This window comes from Zeugodacus cucurbitae, chromosome 2 (genome assembly GCF_028554725.1).
Source record: "Zeugodacus cucurbitae isolate PBARC_wt_2022May chromosome 2, idZeuCucr1.2, whole genome shotgun sequence".
In the NCBI taxonomy this organism is placed as follows: domain Eukaryota; kingdom Metazoa; phylum Arthropoda; class Insecta; order Diptera; family Tephritidae; genus Zeugodacus; species Zeugodacus cucurbitae.
Window position 1 is genome coordinate 83,595,094 of NC_071667.1, and position 14,264 is coordinate 83,609,357.

Below are 14,264 nucleotides of genomic sequence, written 5' to 3' on the forward strand. Positions count from 1 at the left end.
AGTCATTTCGATTTCTGTAGCTTTTGGAAAAGCAAAAATTGTTGTAGTTGATAATTCAATTATACTACGCTTGTTGAACCGAAGAAGGAATAGAAGAGATGGTAGAAGCAGCAGGATTTGAATAGTGTAGTTCAAGATAAGTTAAGAGTTTTCTTTGAAATAGATTTAAGTTTTTATTTAACCATTTTTAGAAGAATTTATAGTTGGTAATGTCAAAAGCTTACATAAGTATAAAATGTCGTCCCGATGTACTAAGTGAAAGATTTGTCTTAGTTTTTCTAATAATTGTAATAATAACATTTCAAACAATATTGAAATAAATATTTATTTATTGAACATAATTTTCAAAATTTCAAAACAAATTTGAGCCACATCAACTTACGCCTGTTGCAATTATATATCCTTCTTCGAACGCGTAGCGGTCAAACGATAGATTATCGAGTTTCTTCCGGGATCCATGTTGATCAAAGCCACAATAACGGCATATAAAGCTAAAGTGAACGCAACGCTAAACCAAAGTATTATATTGAATACTATGGCATAGTTTTCATCATAGCGCGGTGGAATGTTGTAATGGTCCTGTCAAAGGAGTCATATATTATTCAGCGTATATAATTCTTATGATATAAAAGTCAATGGCTTACATGATCCATCGGATCGATTGTTATTGAAGTGCTAATATTCTGAGCCGATTCGGGTGACTCAGTGTCTGGGCCATAAGTCAGGATGGCAAATAAATTGTCCTTCCACAAATCCTTGAGTTTTGTAAACACCTCAGTCAGTTTGGAAAAGTCTAAAACAGTTTTTTGATTCACAAAGTGTAGGCCTATAAAATGCAACACTTTTATGTCGACTATTAGCTTCTCAATAACATCTGTTGTTAAAAGCTGCTTCAGGTCGGGAACTATGTCTGGTCCTCCAGGTGCTTTGTGTGCAATCAGCATTTTCTTCAAATATTCAAACTACAAATAATAAAGAGTTTTCTTAAATAAAAATATCCATAACAATTCCAAATAACTCACTTCAGTGTCCTTGGAGGATTTATAAAATTCCAGATTTGTTGCAGACTTTTGAAAATTCAATATATTTTGTAGATCTGTGCCTGGCGTACGCCCCTCAACTGCGTATTTGCTAACAGTACCGAGTGCTGAATAATCTGCTGTGCTATTGAGTTTCACCGTCACCACGAGAGCTAATTTTGGTATTTTGAAAATGTTGTTAATGCTCAGTGAATAAAATTCTGCGCCAGCTGATGCAGTCTCCCCCACAACGGCCTTTAATATATGCTTGATTTGCTTTACTGGTATTGCCGTTGTGGAGTCCTCAAATTTCAACGATTCCGCATGGCTCATCACAATAAAATCATCAGCGAGAACTTTTTAAAGAGAAATCGTCACTTATTTCCAGATCTGCTTGCCATTCGTGTAAAAAAAAAAATCGCGACAAATATTTGCATACATACCTGTACTGATGAGTTGAATGAGAAAGGCCAATATTATCAGCTTCATTTCTGGAAAATTAGAAATTTTATTAATTGTTGAGAAGCAAATTAAATGACAAATAAAAACGAACGAATTGATTCAGATAATTATTTTGATACGAGTGCACAACATGTTGCTTGGTAAAGTCTTTTCGTAGGTCAGGAAATAATAGTTTTCTGATTTTTATTTAATTAAATGATCTATTCCATCACCTAACTGTTGATCAATAAACCCCAGATGCTAGGCATGTGAGTTTAGCCGGAAGTTCGCATGTTTAATAGGTCCACTTAAAAAGTAATGTGATTCTCTCTCTTCCTTATCGGTATTGAGGAAAAACTGATAAAGCCGATTTTTTAAAGTTTCTCTTGAGGCGAATTTGTCGCCAGCAAAATGAATCGACATATACAACAGGAACGGATAGTAATCACTTGGTGCCAGGTTGGAACTATAAGGTGGAAGCATACGAACCTTCCTGCTTACGTAGAAATCATCCCTGCAGTCATCTGCTTGAAGCAGAACTGCCTCCCAGGTCATTCTTACAATACGTCGAAGATGAAAAGACTTCGGACGCAGACAACTTTAGACGCACCTTAACCATAACGCCATTAACAGCGGAAACATTAACACCTTCGTCGACTTTATTTTGGTGAATGGCGTCCTTGGAGTCAAACTTACATCTAGTATAGACGACGAACTCAAGTTGCCTTTCGAAACAAGAGTGACCCTAGGGTAGCTTCGTTCACATGTTAATACCAAACATGGCACGAGTCCTTGCATGACATTAATCATATTTTTTTTGCATGCCCATCGACCCTAGCTCATCTAACACCCCACTCCCTATGGTTCGACCATTCGACTGCTCGTTTTTTGGACCACCCTCGATGGCAACTAGAGTTATACTTTCCCACCGATGGGGGTCTGTATACACGCAACCTCTGGCGAGTCACTATCAATTTGTCTTGTCTGGCGTTGTGCTGATAATCAGGATAATTCTCTGTTCTCAAAATATTGGAGATAATATGGTTATAATTCTACCGTTAGATCTCAAGGTATTAGCAGCCTACTTTTTGTCTCGTCATTTTATATATACAAGTAAAATAGCTATTCTCTTCTTGTGCTCAATAATAATGCAGACGGATATCAGTCTAAACTCTTAAGTTCTAAAGCAGAGAACATTACAATTTATTATGTTAATCACTTAAATAAGAAGCATAAGATTGTATGAGTGTATGCTAATGCTACGTCCATAAATCAATTTATCGCATGCAAAGCACACTTAAGGGATGCACTCGAAAAGACAGCAGTAGCAGTGGCAGTGGAGACAGCACAAGAGACAATATGTCAAATACAAAGTACTCTAGCGCCGATAGTTACATGCAAATTTACTCGTAAATATTTATGTACGTACTTATGTATGTAGTTGCCTTCGCCTTCGGTAAGGTCTCTGCGACACTTGCTGAGTGAGTGCCCCTTGCTGCCATCGATTCTCCATTGCAAATCGATGCATCATCAATGCAAAGGACAGGCAGCAAGCCGTAAATAGCTAAGCTGTGTGCATTATTGAATGCTGTCATGGCTATGGCTGCTGCTGCTATTGTTGTTGCTTTTGTTGCTGTTGCACAATGTCAGTTGTGCACCAACAAGTTGTTGCTGTCACTGTTGTTTATTTATTAAAGAACATGTCGCACGCATACATGCATAAATAACTGCTTTGTGTGTAACAACCCATAAATAATGGCGTTGATATCATTAAAATGTCTATGGATTACAAAGCAGTGCAACTCATTCTGGGGTGATCAATTATAAAGACATTTAAGGCGTTTAGCTCTTGAAGGAGTTTAAGCCCGCTATTTTTATTTTTAATGAAAAACATATATATAGAATACACTGTAGACACTTATATAACACTGGTTATCAAAATATCAATTTTATTTGTCACATGAAGACCTATATCAAATTATGTACTAGAGCTAATAAACAATAATATTTGAATGTCATCGAAACATATATTTTTTCGAAAAGTATCAATACAAAATTTAGAGAAATCAATGTTTAATATCGAAAAATTTCTTCCGAGTTTCTTGAATATTTGGGTTCTGGAAGGTCTCCTTTATGTCTCCAACAATAATCTGCCAGAGTTCTTAGGATAGCGTTGCTCCATTAAATGTCTAATGGAACCTCTCGCCTTGTTCATCACACACAGCACCCAAATTTGCCGGGAAGAAATTCAGATGAGAGGACAAATTAGATCCCAAAACTTTGTATGATATTACAAGGTAATTTATTAAACCGTAATTTTCCGATTTATGACTTTCTAGACAATTTATTTCCAGGCGAGTTTTTCCTGATCAATCAGTTTTTCTTCAAAGCTCTTATCCTTCATCTAGTAAGATGGGTATGTTGACCTGGGCAGTGTATTTGAATGCCTTTTGCTTGAGTCAAACAAAAATAACAATCCACTACATGATCGTTTGGTTCTGGGTCGTGTTAAGCCCAACGTAACTGCAATCTCACACATTTTACACAACATTTATGCAATCCAAATGTCTGTCCGTCCGTTCCCCTGTGCAATCTGTAACTTGAGTAAAAATTGAGATATCTTAATGAAACTTGGAACACATGTTCCTTGGGGCAGTGAAAGGGTTGCTTTCGAAATGGACGAAATCGTACCACTGCCACGCCCACAAAATGGCGAAAACCAAAAACACATAAAATGTCATAACTAAGCCATAAAAAAAGTTATAAAAGTAAAATTTTGAATAAGGGATCGCACTAGGATGGGGCATATTTGGGTGTAGTTTTTTTTCGGGAAGTGGGCGTGGCCCCGCCCACAAATCGGTTATTTATATATAACTCGCAAACTAATAAAGCTATATAAACCAAACTTTCTGCAGTCGGTTATCTTACGTACCCCACCACACACCATGAAAATAGTTGAAATTGGATAATAACCACGCCCACCTCCCATACAAATGTTAGATTGAAAATTACTACAAGTGGGTTAACTCACTAACGAAAAACGACAGAAACACAAAATTTCACAAAAATAATAGTAGAAGGAAGCTGCACTCAGATTTTTTTAGAAAATGAAAAATGGGCGTGGCATCGCCATATCTCAGGAACTACTCGACAGATTTCAATGAAATTCGGTATATAATATTTTCTTTACACCCTGATAACACGGATAAAAAATGGGCGAAATCGGTTCACAACCACGACTACTTTGAATTTGAATTCCATCTGATTCCTTCACTTTATCATGTATACATAAGGAACCAATGAAGATAGTGGAATAAAACTTTTCACAAATAGTACATATCATCTCTGACTTCACTTGTGAAAAGATTGTCGAAAACGGACTATAACTTTTCAAGGCCCCAGATGGATATAGTGTACCCTGTTGGTGAAAATGAAAGAATTGCCTCAGCCCTCATATAGTATATATTACGATTTTCGTTATTCTATTAAACTGTATGCCGAATTTATGGGTAAATTTTGTATGTTTGTAAGTTTCTTCAAAAAATTGCGAGAGTATAAAATGTTCGGTTGCACCCGAACTTAGCCTTTCCTTACTTGTTTTAAAATAATTTTCGTATTTCTATGATTGCAATGATTTATATTGCGTGAATAATACATTAGAGATATCGATTTTTTTAAACTTATCGATTGTAATCGTATATTATGTTGGGTGACTTGCTCACAATGCATCGATGCCTCATGGCGCTGTCATATTACATCCCAAGAGGCTTAACCCCATTGGTGAATAAGGTCAAACAATTTCATCTCTTGGGAGACGAAACATTCATCCGCTTTTGGTTGTTCCCTCAACGTTGTATTTCGCATAAGCAAGTAGAGTCTGGGGTGGTGAAGCGTTTCTTTTGAGTATATGCATGTGATTGATTGCGGTGCAAATAACAGCATGACACACAATAATACAATTTATAACATTTGCATGGAGTATTTAAACATCCTTTGGGAATATATTTCCAACTCGAACTGTAATGGCAGCTGCATCTATATTTGCATATTTATTGTTAAGTATGTAAGTACTTCTAGGCCGATATATGCGGTCACCTGCATGCTAAATTCAAAATAAATTTGTGACAAGAACAAATGGACTACGGTTTCTTCACTTCCGAAGTTGGCATCAATTGTCAATTTTTTTCGCTAAATCGGTCTTAAGAAACATACTATAACTGGTCCTAAGCATACTAAGTTTCTAATAACTGAAATTCATCCTCCAAATATTTTAATACAATAGGACGGTATTTTTCGGAACTAGTGATTATCGGAAACAATATTCTTCTACAAAAATGTTCTAATTTAAAAATTTAGAAAAGAAAGAACAATACATAAGAAAATGAAGCACAGCTATTTTGAAGCATTTTTGATTGTCTCTAGTAATACAAGCGTGTCCTTTGATCAGTGGCCAAGCACTTTGTGCACTACAAACCACCAGCTGTTAAGTTTCATTTAACGCAAACAATATGCTTGCAGTAACATTTATATGCATGTAGGTTAATTGGCAGACACACAGATATGGCTTGCCATATTTCCTTTTGTTTCCTTTGGGCTTATGAAGCGGATGAGTGAAAAGCAATTTACTGCATTGCATCAAAAAATGGCGCAGGAATGTCAGCGAAACACAACAGCGGCAGTGGGAAGTGCAATAAAAGCAATGGACTGAAAACTCGAAACTAAATGAAAATGAAAAGATGACAGTGGCAGCCGCAACCACACAGCACCACCAACAACTGTGATGACAAGTAACAAGTACAACAATTGCGGCGAAACAGTGCCACCGAGTGCGGCGACTACAGTTTTATGATTACTTTGGCATCTGTTCAAAAACGTAAATTACAATTGTATGGTCTGAAAATGTTCCAAGCGGTAGAAATTAGGTTACTATCGGTTGTAAGTTATCCACTTATTTTTTTCTGCTTATTATTTGCTTTTATTTTACTCCACCTTATGTCCACTCAAAACTGCATTGTTTAAGGTTGCACAAAGACTCTGTTATTGTGAATATAATTTATATAAGAATAAAAAAAAATATTTTTGTAGCTCGAGAGACCTAGAGGTTTCTATTAATAGTAATAATTCATAAATTGATTGAATTAATACTCTAACGAATATGTGGAATTAGCTTGGAGTGGATAATCAAAATAGATATTACCAAATAAGAGATAAGAGAGCAGAAGTACCGAGCAAAAAAAGAAAAAAAACTATTGTGAATGTTCACTAGTAATGTTCTAGTTCAGCCAATATCAATCGATATTTATAAATTTCCTACAGGGCCACACTCAAACGCATTCTACATTTATGTAGTTGGAACATTCTTACACCGCTAAGGGATTTACATGCAAACAAAACTAAGCTCTTGCATATTAAATTTCACAAAATGATAAATTGTGATGGGATTTAGTTTATGGTTTACCTTAAAAAGGTGATATACATATGCGCTGGTCTACCACTGCACTGAGAAACTTGTAATGCATCTAACCGCATGCGGCTGGGCGTTGAATATGAAAATTTGCATTTGCAGAAGATACTAAATTTTGTAGGAGAAGTGCATATTTTGTAGAAAGTGCAAAAGTGAAAATTTATGTACGTAAGTGCTTACGTAACGATGGGGGTTGAGGTTGTAACCATGGCCGAGTAGATAATGTTTTCGCGACAAAAATGGGGATAATCATTTTCAAAGAGAGTCGTTTACTACGCTATAAAATTAAGATTAACTTACTGGCTTCTACATTATTGATAACTAATTGACTTCCTATTGTAGGTTGTATTTGTGAAATTGAACAGAGGTGGATCCTACGGGTTCAGGTGTGGAGAAAGTGGGATATGGTCTGAGAATTTTATTGGTTAATGTATTGATAATAAAGATATTGGTAATGCTTTGATTTTATATCGTATATTGAACTACTTCAAAAATCAAAATTGTTTTCATTCACATACATTTTCATCCATTATTTAGCATAATCGATTTGAGACTTTCCAATGTAATCATTCGTTCATCCTCCATTGGAGTAGGAAAACGCTTGTGTCCCTTAGGCAACTCACAGTACTGATAGCATTGCACAGTGTGCAAAAGTTTAAAACTTTTGAGAGCATTAATTTGTAACTGATTGCAAACGCAAGGAGGCCTTACATCAAATGCAGTGACCTTTCTGTGCATTATATATACATATATATATATATTTAAGTATATATATTAGCAACTGTGGATGCACATGGAGATTTCATTACTAAAATGTCTGTGGCACCGAGTGGCTTTCGCTCGAAATGACAGGCAAAATGCTACTTGCTAACTTTCTTGCAGATTCCTCCAAAAAACCTTGCAGCAGCTTACACAGCCTTCCCATCGTTCCATCCTCCTGTGGCGCCTATTTGCTGTTACTTTCAACACATTATGCACACACACACATACACAGAAAGTTCTTGCCTCCTTGGGCAATAAATGCAGCAACTACATCTAAACTTTTTGTGAAAACTTTGAAGCAAAGCAACTTAGCGGTTTTTTCCACATTTCTTGTTTTTGTAAGTGGCGCTTGCTAAAAGGATAATGGCTGTTTAATATCCTCTCTAGCGCACGCTCTTCAAAAACTACCTCAACAAAATGCAGGTGAAATGGCCAGTTTTTGGGTGCGTTGCGGGGCAGTTGGCGGTGTGGGCGGTGGTGGAAATTTGTATATTATATGCTTGGCTAACAACGTTTAGGGAATTTTACGAGTACATCGGCGACTTTGTGCCGGCAATTTCGCTAGTTTAACACAAACACTCATAATAAATGCAATAACAACAGCAATGAATTTTCGCAAAATGCACTTCCTTTAATGGCGAAAGTGTTTCTTGAGGTCTTGCTGTGTTGGTGGTTGGTGTGGTGAATGGTGCCTTTGATAGTCGAAAGCGGAAAGCTGAAATTTGAATCTTAATCAATTATGTGCATTGTAAGCAAGAATAGTGAAATTAGTCAGGTAATTCATACTTTTAGTTGGTGTACGGGTATATTAATGAAAGAATGGCGCCAGAGTAGAATATAACTGTTATATTCAATAAAAGAATATTTTATACGTGAGTAATGCATTTTAATTAAAAAGTTATTAGTATTTATTATTAAACGATTGCTGAAAATATATTTTCTAATTTTTTTCAGATCTTTAAAACTCGTGATTAGGAAGTGTTGCACCCTAACGTTCTAATGCAGACGATATGGTAAGTCTACAATAATTATATTTAATATTTACATTATTCTGAAAATTTCAATATCCACCTAGTATATTGCTTTAAAATCACTTTTTTGTACAATTTTGTCTTAGATTACTCAGAAAAATATGAATAAACCTAAGGTGGAGGCTCTGTTTCATTGATTCTAAAATGTCAGAAGCACTAAATTTATTCTCTTATTGGTGTACAAAATATAAAATAGACGTTGGGCCGCTCACATTTTAGTAAAAATTGTAATATCTCTGTCTCGACCAGTAGTTCGAGTAGTTTGACCAATTTCAAATTCCAAATTTTGTTCGTATTGTTTTCTTGTCATCCGATATACGTATGGAAAATGGGCAAATCGGAGATTTTGGAAAAAAGCCTTGCAAAATACTGCACTATGGTCATGCTATTGCTCGTCTAAAATTTGCAGAAATCGGGTCATAACATTTCAAGGCCACAGATATCGAACATGAGTACCGCAGCTACTATGGCTAATTTTTTACCGAAAATATCGGTAAATCTCTCATACATTTTTTAGATATTCAGTGGGAGGCATTTTCTCATAATAATATTCCTCTGTTTCCAAAATGGGCAAAATCGAGGCATAACTTCCCCTAGCTCCCAAATACCTAATATTCGGATTGTTAAGCTTGGCTAATACATATCTTGTATATCAGTTAATATGTGAGATATTTTAGCAAAACTAAGTTAATGTATGTATAGTCTTGAATTTACTTTAGTTTAGTGCCGAAAATGAAAGAAATCGGTCAAAGAAATCAACACAGCCCCAATATACTATATATACGGATTTTTGTTAATCTAGTGGACACTATTGCGAATATATGGGACAAATAGTGTATCTTAGAAGGCTTTCGATTTACATACATACATATATACTTGCTTATAATGACGTAAAATAATAGGTCCCACTATTTAATTCAATATTCTTCTTTTCTTTGTTTAATTTACTTTTGAAACGATTTTTCTCATAGCAGGTTCTACCAAAGCGAATCATGTTGTGGGAAATTGTGAAAAAACAAAGTAGACAACTTGAATTGAAATCAGCTTGTTTCCCACTACATGCATAATTTTTCACACCTTGCATATATATACATATAAATATTTTAAACAGAGAATATTAAGCATTAAGCGGCAAGCGGCAAGCGTCAAGCGTTTACACGACAAGAGCTAATTGCCATGTACTGAAGTATTTAATTAGCATTAATTGATAGAAACTGAGGAGTGCAATTATACTTCACTTCTTTAAGAGCACCAAAAGTGCAATGCGAGAAGAACTGATTGAAAGCCGAACAACAAAGCAGTTTAACGAAGGGTGTACTCGTAAAAACATATAAGCTTTCTAGGCTAATTACGAATGGGAAATTAATTTATTTTCTCTACAAAAAATAAAATAAAAAAGAAATGTAACTAAATAAGCTATTAAGGGGTTATATACAGTTAGACGGCCGAAAAAAGTGAATTTTCCAGAATTTTTTCTGAGAAAACTTTTTAATTTATTGACCCAAAAATTTATTCACATATTATGGTATCTTTTAACTGTATTTTAAGACTTAGTACTAGTAAAAATATTTATTTGAAAAAGAGCTACAGCTGATCTCCAGGAGCTCCTCTCAAAAAAGACGTTTTGCGGTGACCACTATATCTCGGAACTGGATCATCCGAAATTAAAAAACCAAACAGATTTCGTTAAAATTATGTTAAATCTAGTAATTAACCGAAGGAATAAGCAAAACAAAATTTTTTGACAAAATGGCGGTTTCTCAAAAAAAAAAAAAAATCGATTCTTCACCGAAATTTCGGCCTTAAATTGTTTATAAAAAAAAAATATTTATCGGAGAGAAAAAATCTTCGATTAATTACTAAAAAATTTGAAACTAATCGGTCTAGCCGTTTTCGAGTAATGTTGGTCACCGACTTTGAAAACACCATTTTGAGAAAAACGCGTTTAAAGTTTGGACCTTGTACTTCCAAGCACTCTGAAACGCCTTTTCAAATGATATGATTTATTTTTTCTATTTTCTGTGTTTTTTATATTTTCTGTGTGTATTCTTAAATATATGTACATTAAGAAAATGAAATAAAAAAATCGATTCTTTGAAAATTCTAACTGTATATAACCCCTTAATGAGATGGTATTGAAAATGCTGTATTATTACTCAGAAATAATGATGATGTATGAAAATCTGCAACATATTTCATATCTCCATTGCACATTTAATAATCAGCGAATTTAAGCGTATTTAATTTAAGTAGCATATTTCACTCCGCACTTCGCAGAATAGCAACAAGAAGCGTGTACCTATCTATAAATAGGCTGCTGGTTTGGGTTGGGGTATTCAGTGCGCCCAGGCATGGAATCCGGCAGCATGCCAAAAGTGGCACAAAGAAATTTCGGCGGAGCCAACTGGCAACAGCAGCGAAAAATCTCCGACTATTCATTCGTTTCACACACATAGGCACACACAGCATTTGCATTTGCATATAGAAATACTTTTATGGTGTTGCAACACTTGCAACAAGCCCTCCGTTTGGCCGCTTTTGGCTTTCCATTATCTAGCCTCTTTGTGCGCTCCACTTCTGCGCTTTTGCTGCCTCGCCATTGTGTCATGTTGCTGCGGTTGATTTATGCAGTGCAACCGCTATTGCATTGGTCCATATTACTAACTACTGCCGTTGGCAACAGCGCCAAAAGTTGGGGAGCCTACTTCATATTCATATGAATATATAAGTAAAATCCCGAAAATGCTATTGCTAAAACGCTTTTGACTGTCCGCCAACGGATGTTTATGTGTGTGCATTTGTAGTGTATAGAAAAGAAGAGGAAGCATGCCGAAGGGTAAATTGAGTGCAAAGTAAGCAAGAAATTTCCATTTAATTAGAAAATCTCGCCGACGTGGTCTGCAGTTAAAATTTTTTTGGAAAAATTTTTGAAAAAAATTTATGATTTCGCTATTGAGATTGCAGTTTTTGTGATATAAGTGCTGAAACTGAGAATTTTCGGTAAAATATTAGAAGTATACAATAGAGATCCTGAAAGTGCTGCCAGACTGTGATCAAGAAATTCTTCGGCTCATCAGCTAAACTCAAAGTAGATATGAGAGCTCTCTTTATATAAGCTCCCTTAGATAATAGCAACAAAATATATGAGAATATATCAACGATGATAATAAGTAGGAGTTACTTTCTTAACCTTTAAAAAATTAAATTATCACCGTTCATTGATTCCAACAGACAGGTTTTCCACTTAGTAAGTTAGTTTGAGAGTGTTGGCATATGCTAATTATATGGACATGTGTGGATGCAACACGTTTTGCTTCGAGTATGTAAATTGAAAGCAGACACGCAAACTACGAATGTGTGGCTATCAGCTGAGTGGACCATTGCAAACGCTGGCTGCGGTAGAATATCTGCGTGAAGGTAAACAGTTGACCTAATTGCTGTGCCAAGCACTTGCGTGCGTCTGCCTGCCGGTGTGCACTCGTTTGTATGCCAGTTAAATAATTAAAAGCGCACTCTGATGAACGGATCTCATTTGCATGGTTGATGCGATTAACCGACGGAGACGACGAGAACAGGACGAGACAACACTGTCGCCGCCTGTAGTTGTAACTCACAAGTCACTCATACGCCCTGGCACACTCACACCCACACCCAGACAAGCAAATTTACATGCCAACTGGACAGTTAAATATTGTGTCCGTTGTTGGTTATCGTTTGTCGTTGGTGTTGTTGCCGCTTACTCTTGTGTTCTTCACTGTGCATTTTGATTACACTGATATGAAGATCTATGTATGTTCGGTTGTGTGTGTAAAGAATTGCCGTGTTCGACGGTGTGTTGATTTAATTGGAAATTACGCCAGTATAACCCGAACTACAGCAGTTGTAAGAATGTGCAGAGCGTGCGAATTACCATTTTGGTATCTTTGTCAGTTGTTTGAGAAGGCAATGCAAATACTATTGGTGATTTGTCCGAGGGATTCTATTCAATTGAGCTGTTTTCTCATGAAACTTAAATCTTTCAACCAGTCACAGGTGACTAGAACTCTTTGGGTTCTTCTTCAATAAGAGCAAATATTAAATTCTTCATATTATTGGTTCACATAACTGGAGATCTCCGAGACCAATTTTATTATAGTTTTTAAAATAACGCAAAATAATTTTCTTAAAGACTCCTGTAGCTGGCCATCATATCCGTAAGTCATAGTTGAGTTCACCTTACCTCAATATTTCAATTTTATACTTGACGATATTATAATAGAGTTCTCATATATTAGGGGTCGTTTCGAACATAACCATCATATAATAGGTGAACGGAGGTACTGCTCCATTCAGTACATTTTCAAATCATACGACCCAACATAAATCCTTAACCCAAATCCTCTCTTTATTCTGATCATTGAATGTGTATGAATATTTGTATGATATGTATATGTACGGATATATAGCTTAATATTCATATTGAATGCAATGATGATATGTCGAAAGAACATAATATTGATACGGTTTGTCATAACATCATCTCTTGTGCGCCGAAGAAAATATTTGCATAAGTATATTAATATAAAGGAGGTGTATGCCTTATATTTCTTTCATATAATACTCATCATTCATAATGATAACAATAATTTCACAGTGATATATGTACGTAATAGTCAGAGAACACTCACAGTTATTATCTTTAATCATTTGTTATTTCTACTGGCATAAAAAGTATTACCTTTAAAGTGTCGCACAGTGTATCCGTGTTATACATTAATATGGACACATACCATGTTGTGGTAAAGTGCACGCCAAACTGCTCAAGTGGAGCTTTTCCCTCATTTATTGCGAGAGCTTTTACAATTTAAACTTATTCTTATTAATGAGCTTCGAGAAAAATTGTGAAGTACTTTCCAAGCATATACATATAAGCTTTTTGAGGAAAAGCTTTCAAAGCTTTAAATTCCAGTATATATAAACTTTTATAGAATGCAAAGGATTTCAAAAGCTTTTTTTATGGGAAAAGCTGTAAGAGATAACTTTGTAGATGTTGTAATTGATATTGTTAAAATAAGGTACTATTTATCATAACAAATAAATTTTCTTTCCCAAAAATTTTTTTCTCGGTAAAATTTGTAAAATCATGTTCTATACTCTGATTGTCAAAACGTAAACAATTCAAGCAAGCCGATACGTCCAAAATTGTACGTATTACCCGTTAAGGGTTATTTAATACGTAATTTATAGATGATTGTTTAAAGTTTGGTCATATTACTAAATTTTATTTACCTCCATTCGCAACCAAAACATTGGGTTAATTTATTAAAGTATATATTCAATTGTAAAATTCAGTACGTTAAACTCATCAAAAATTTGTTCTAATGTTACTCATACGCATATATCGAAATGGACTAAATATACATGAATATACTTCAATGAGTATATGTACGTACTCATAGCGAAAAGCAAGTGTAGAGACTAATAAAACTAAATGTTAAAGAGTAATGTTGTGAAAATAAGCGACAAATAAGAAAGCAACACAAATAAAAACTGTTGAACTTAATAGTA

General features: G+C 35.2%; 2 protein-coding genes across 10 annotated transcripts in view; one reads left to right on the plus strand and one right to left on the minus strand.

Annotated features, from left to right (window-relative positions):
• The window catches only part of LOC105218882 (dorsal-ventral patterning tolloid-like protein 1), a 93,439-nt gene that overhangs the window by 10,105 nt on the left and 69,070 nt on the right, over nt 1–14,264 (plus strand). For 7 of the 9 annotated variants that reach the window (XR_008470413.1, XR_008470412.1, XR_008470410.1 and 4 more), the window contains exon 2: nt 8,641–8,699. The gene's annotated coding sequence lies outside the window, so the exon portion shown is untranslated. Of the gene's footprint in view, nt 1–3,451; nt 3,758–3,814; nt 3,877–8,640; nt 8,700–14,264 lie in introns of those variants that run through there. The other 2 variants (XM_054227412.1, XM_054227419.1) reach the window with 2 other exon arrangements.
• Nucleotides 307–1,623, minus strand: LOC105218873 (ATPase H(+)-transporting accessory protein 2). The gene is made up of 4 exons (XM_011194731.3): nt 1,463–1,623; nt 1,023–1,375; nt 645–962; nt 307–579 (listed from the first exon to the last, which is right to left on the minus strand). Exons 1-4 carry the CDS (start codon nt 1,506–1,508, stop codon nt 394–396), a joined length of 903 nt encoding a protein of 300 aa, XP_011193033.1. The 5' UTR covers nt 1,509–1,623; the 3' UTR covers nt 307–393.

Excerpts from the sequence above, each read along its gene's own strand:
- LOC105218873 (XM_011194731.3), bottom strand. The coding sequence starts at position 1,508 with ATGAAGCTGATAATATTGGCCTTTCTCATTCAACTCATCAGTACAG. Across the intron at positions 1,376-1,462 it reads CATTCAACTCATCAGTACAG|TTCTCGCTGATGATTTTATT; the intron begins GTATGTATGCAA and ends CTCTTTAAAAAG. Across the intron at positions 580-644 it reads CAATCGATCCGATGGATCAT|GACCATTACAACATTCCACC; the intron begins GTAAGCCATTGA and ends CTCCTTTGACAG.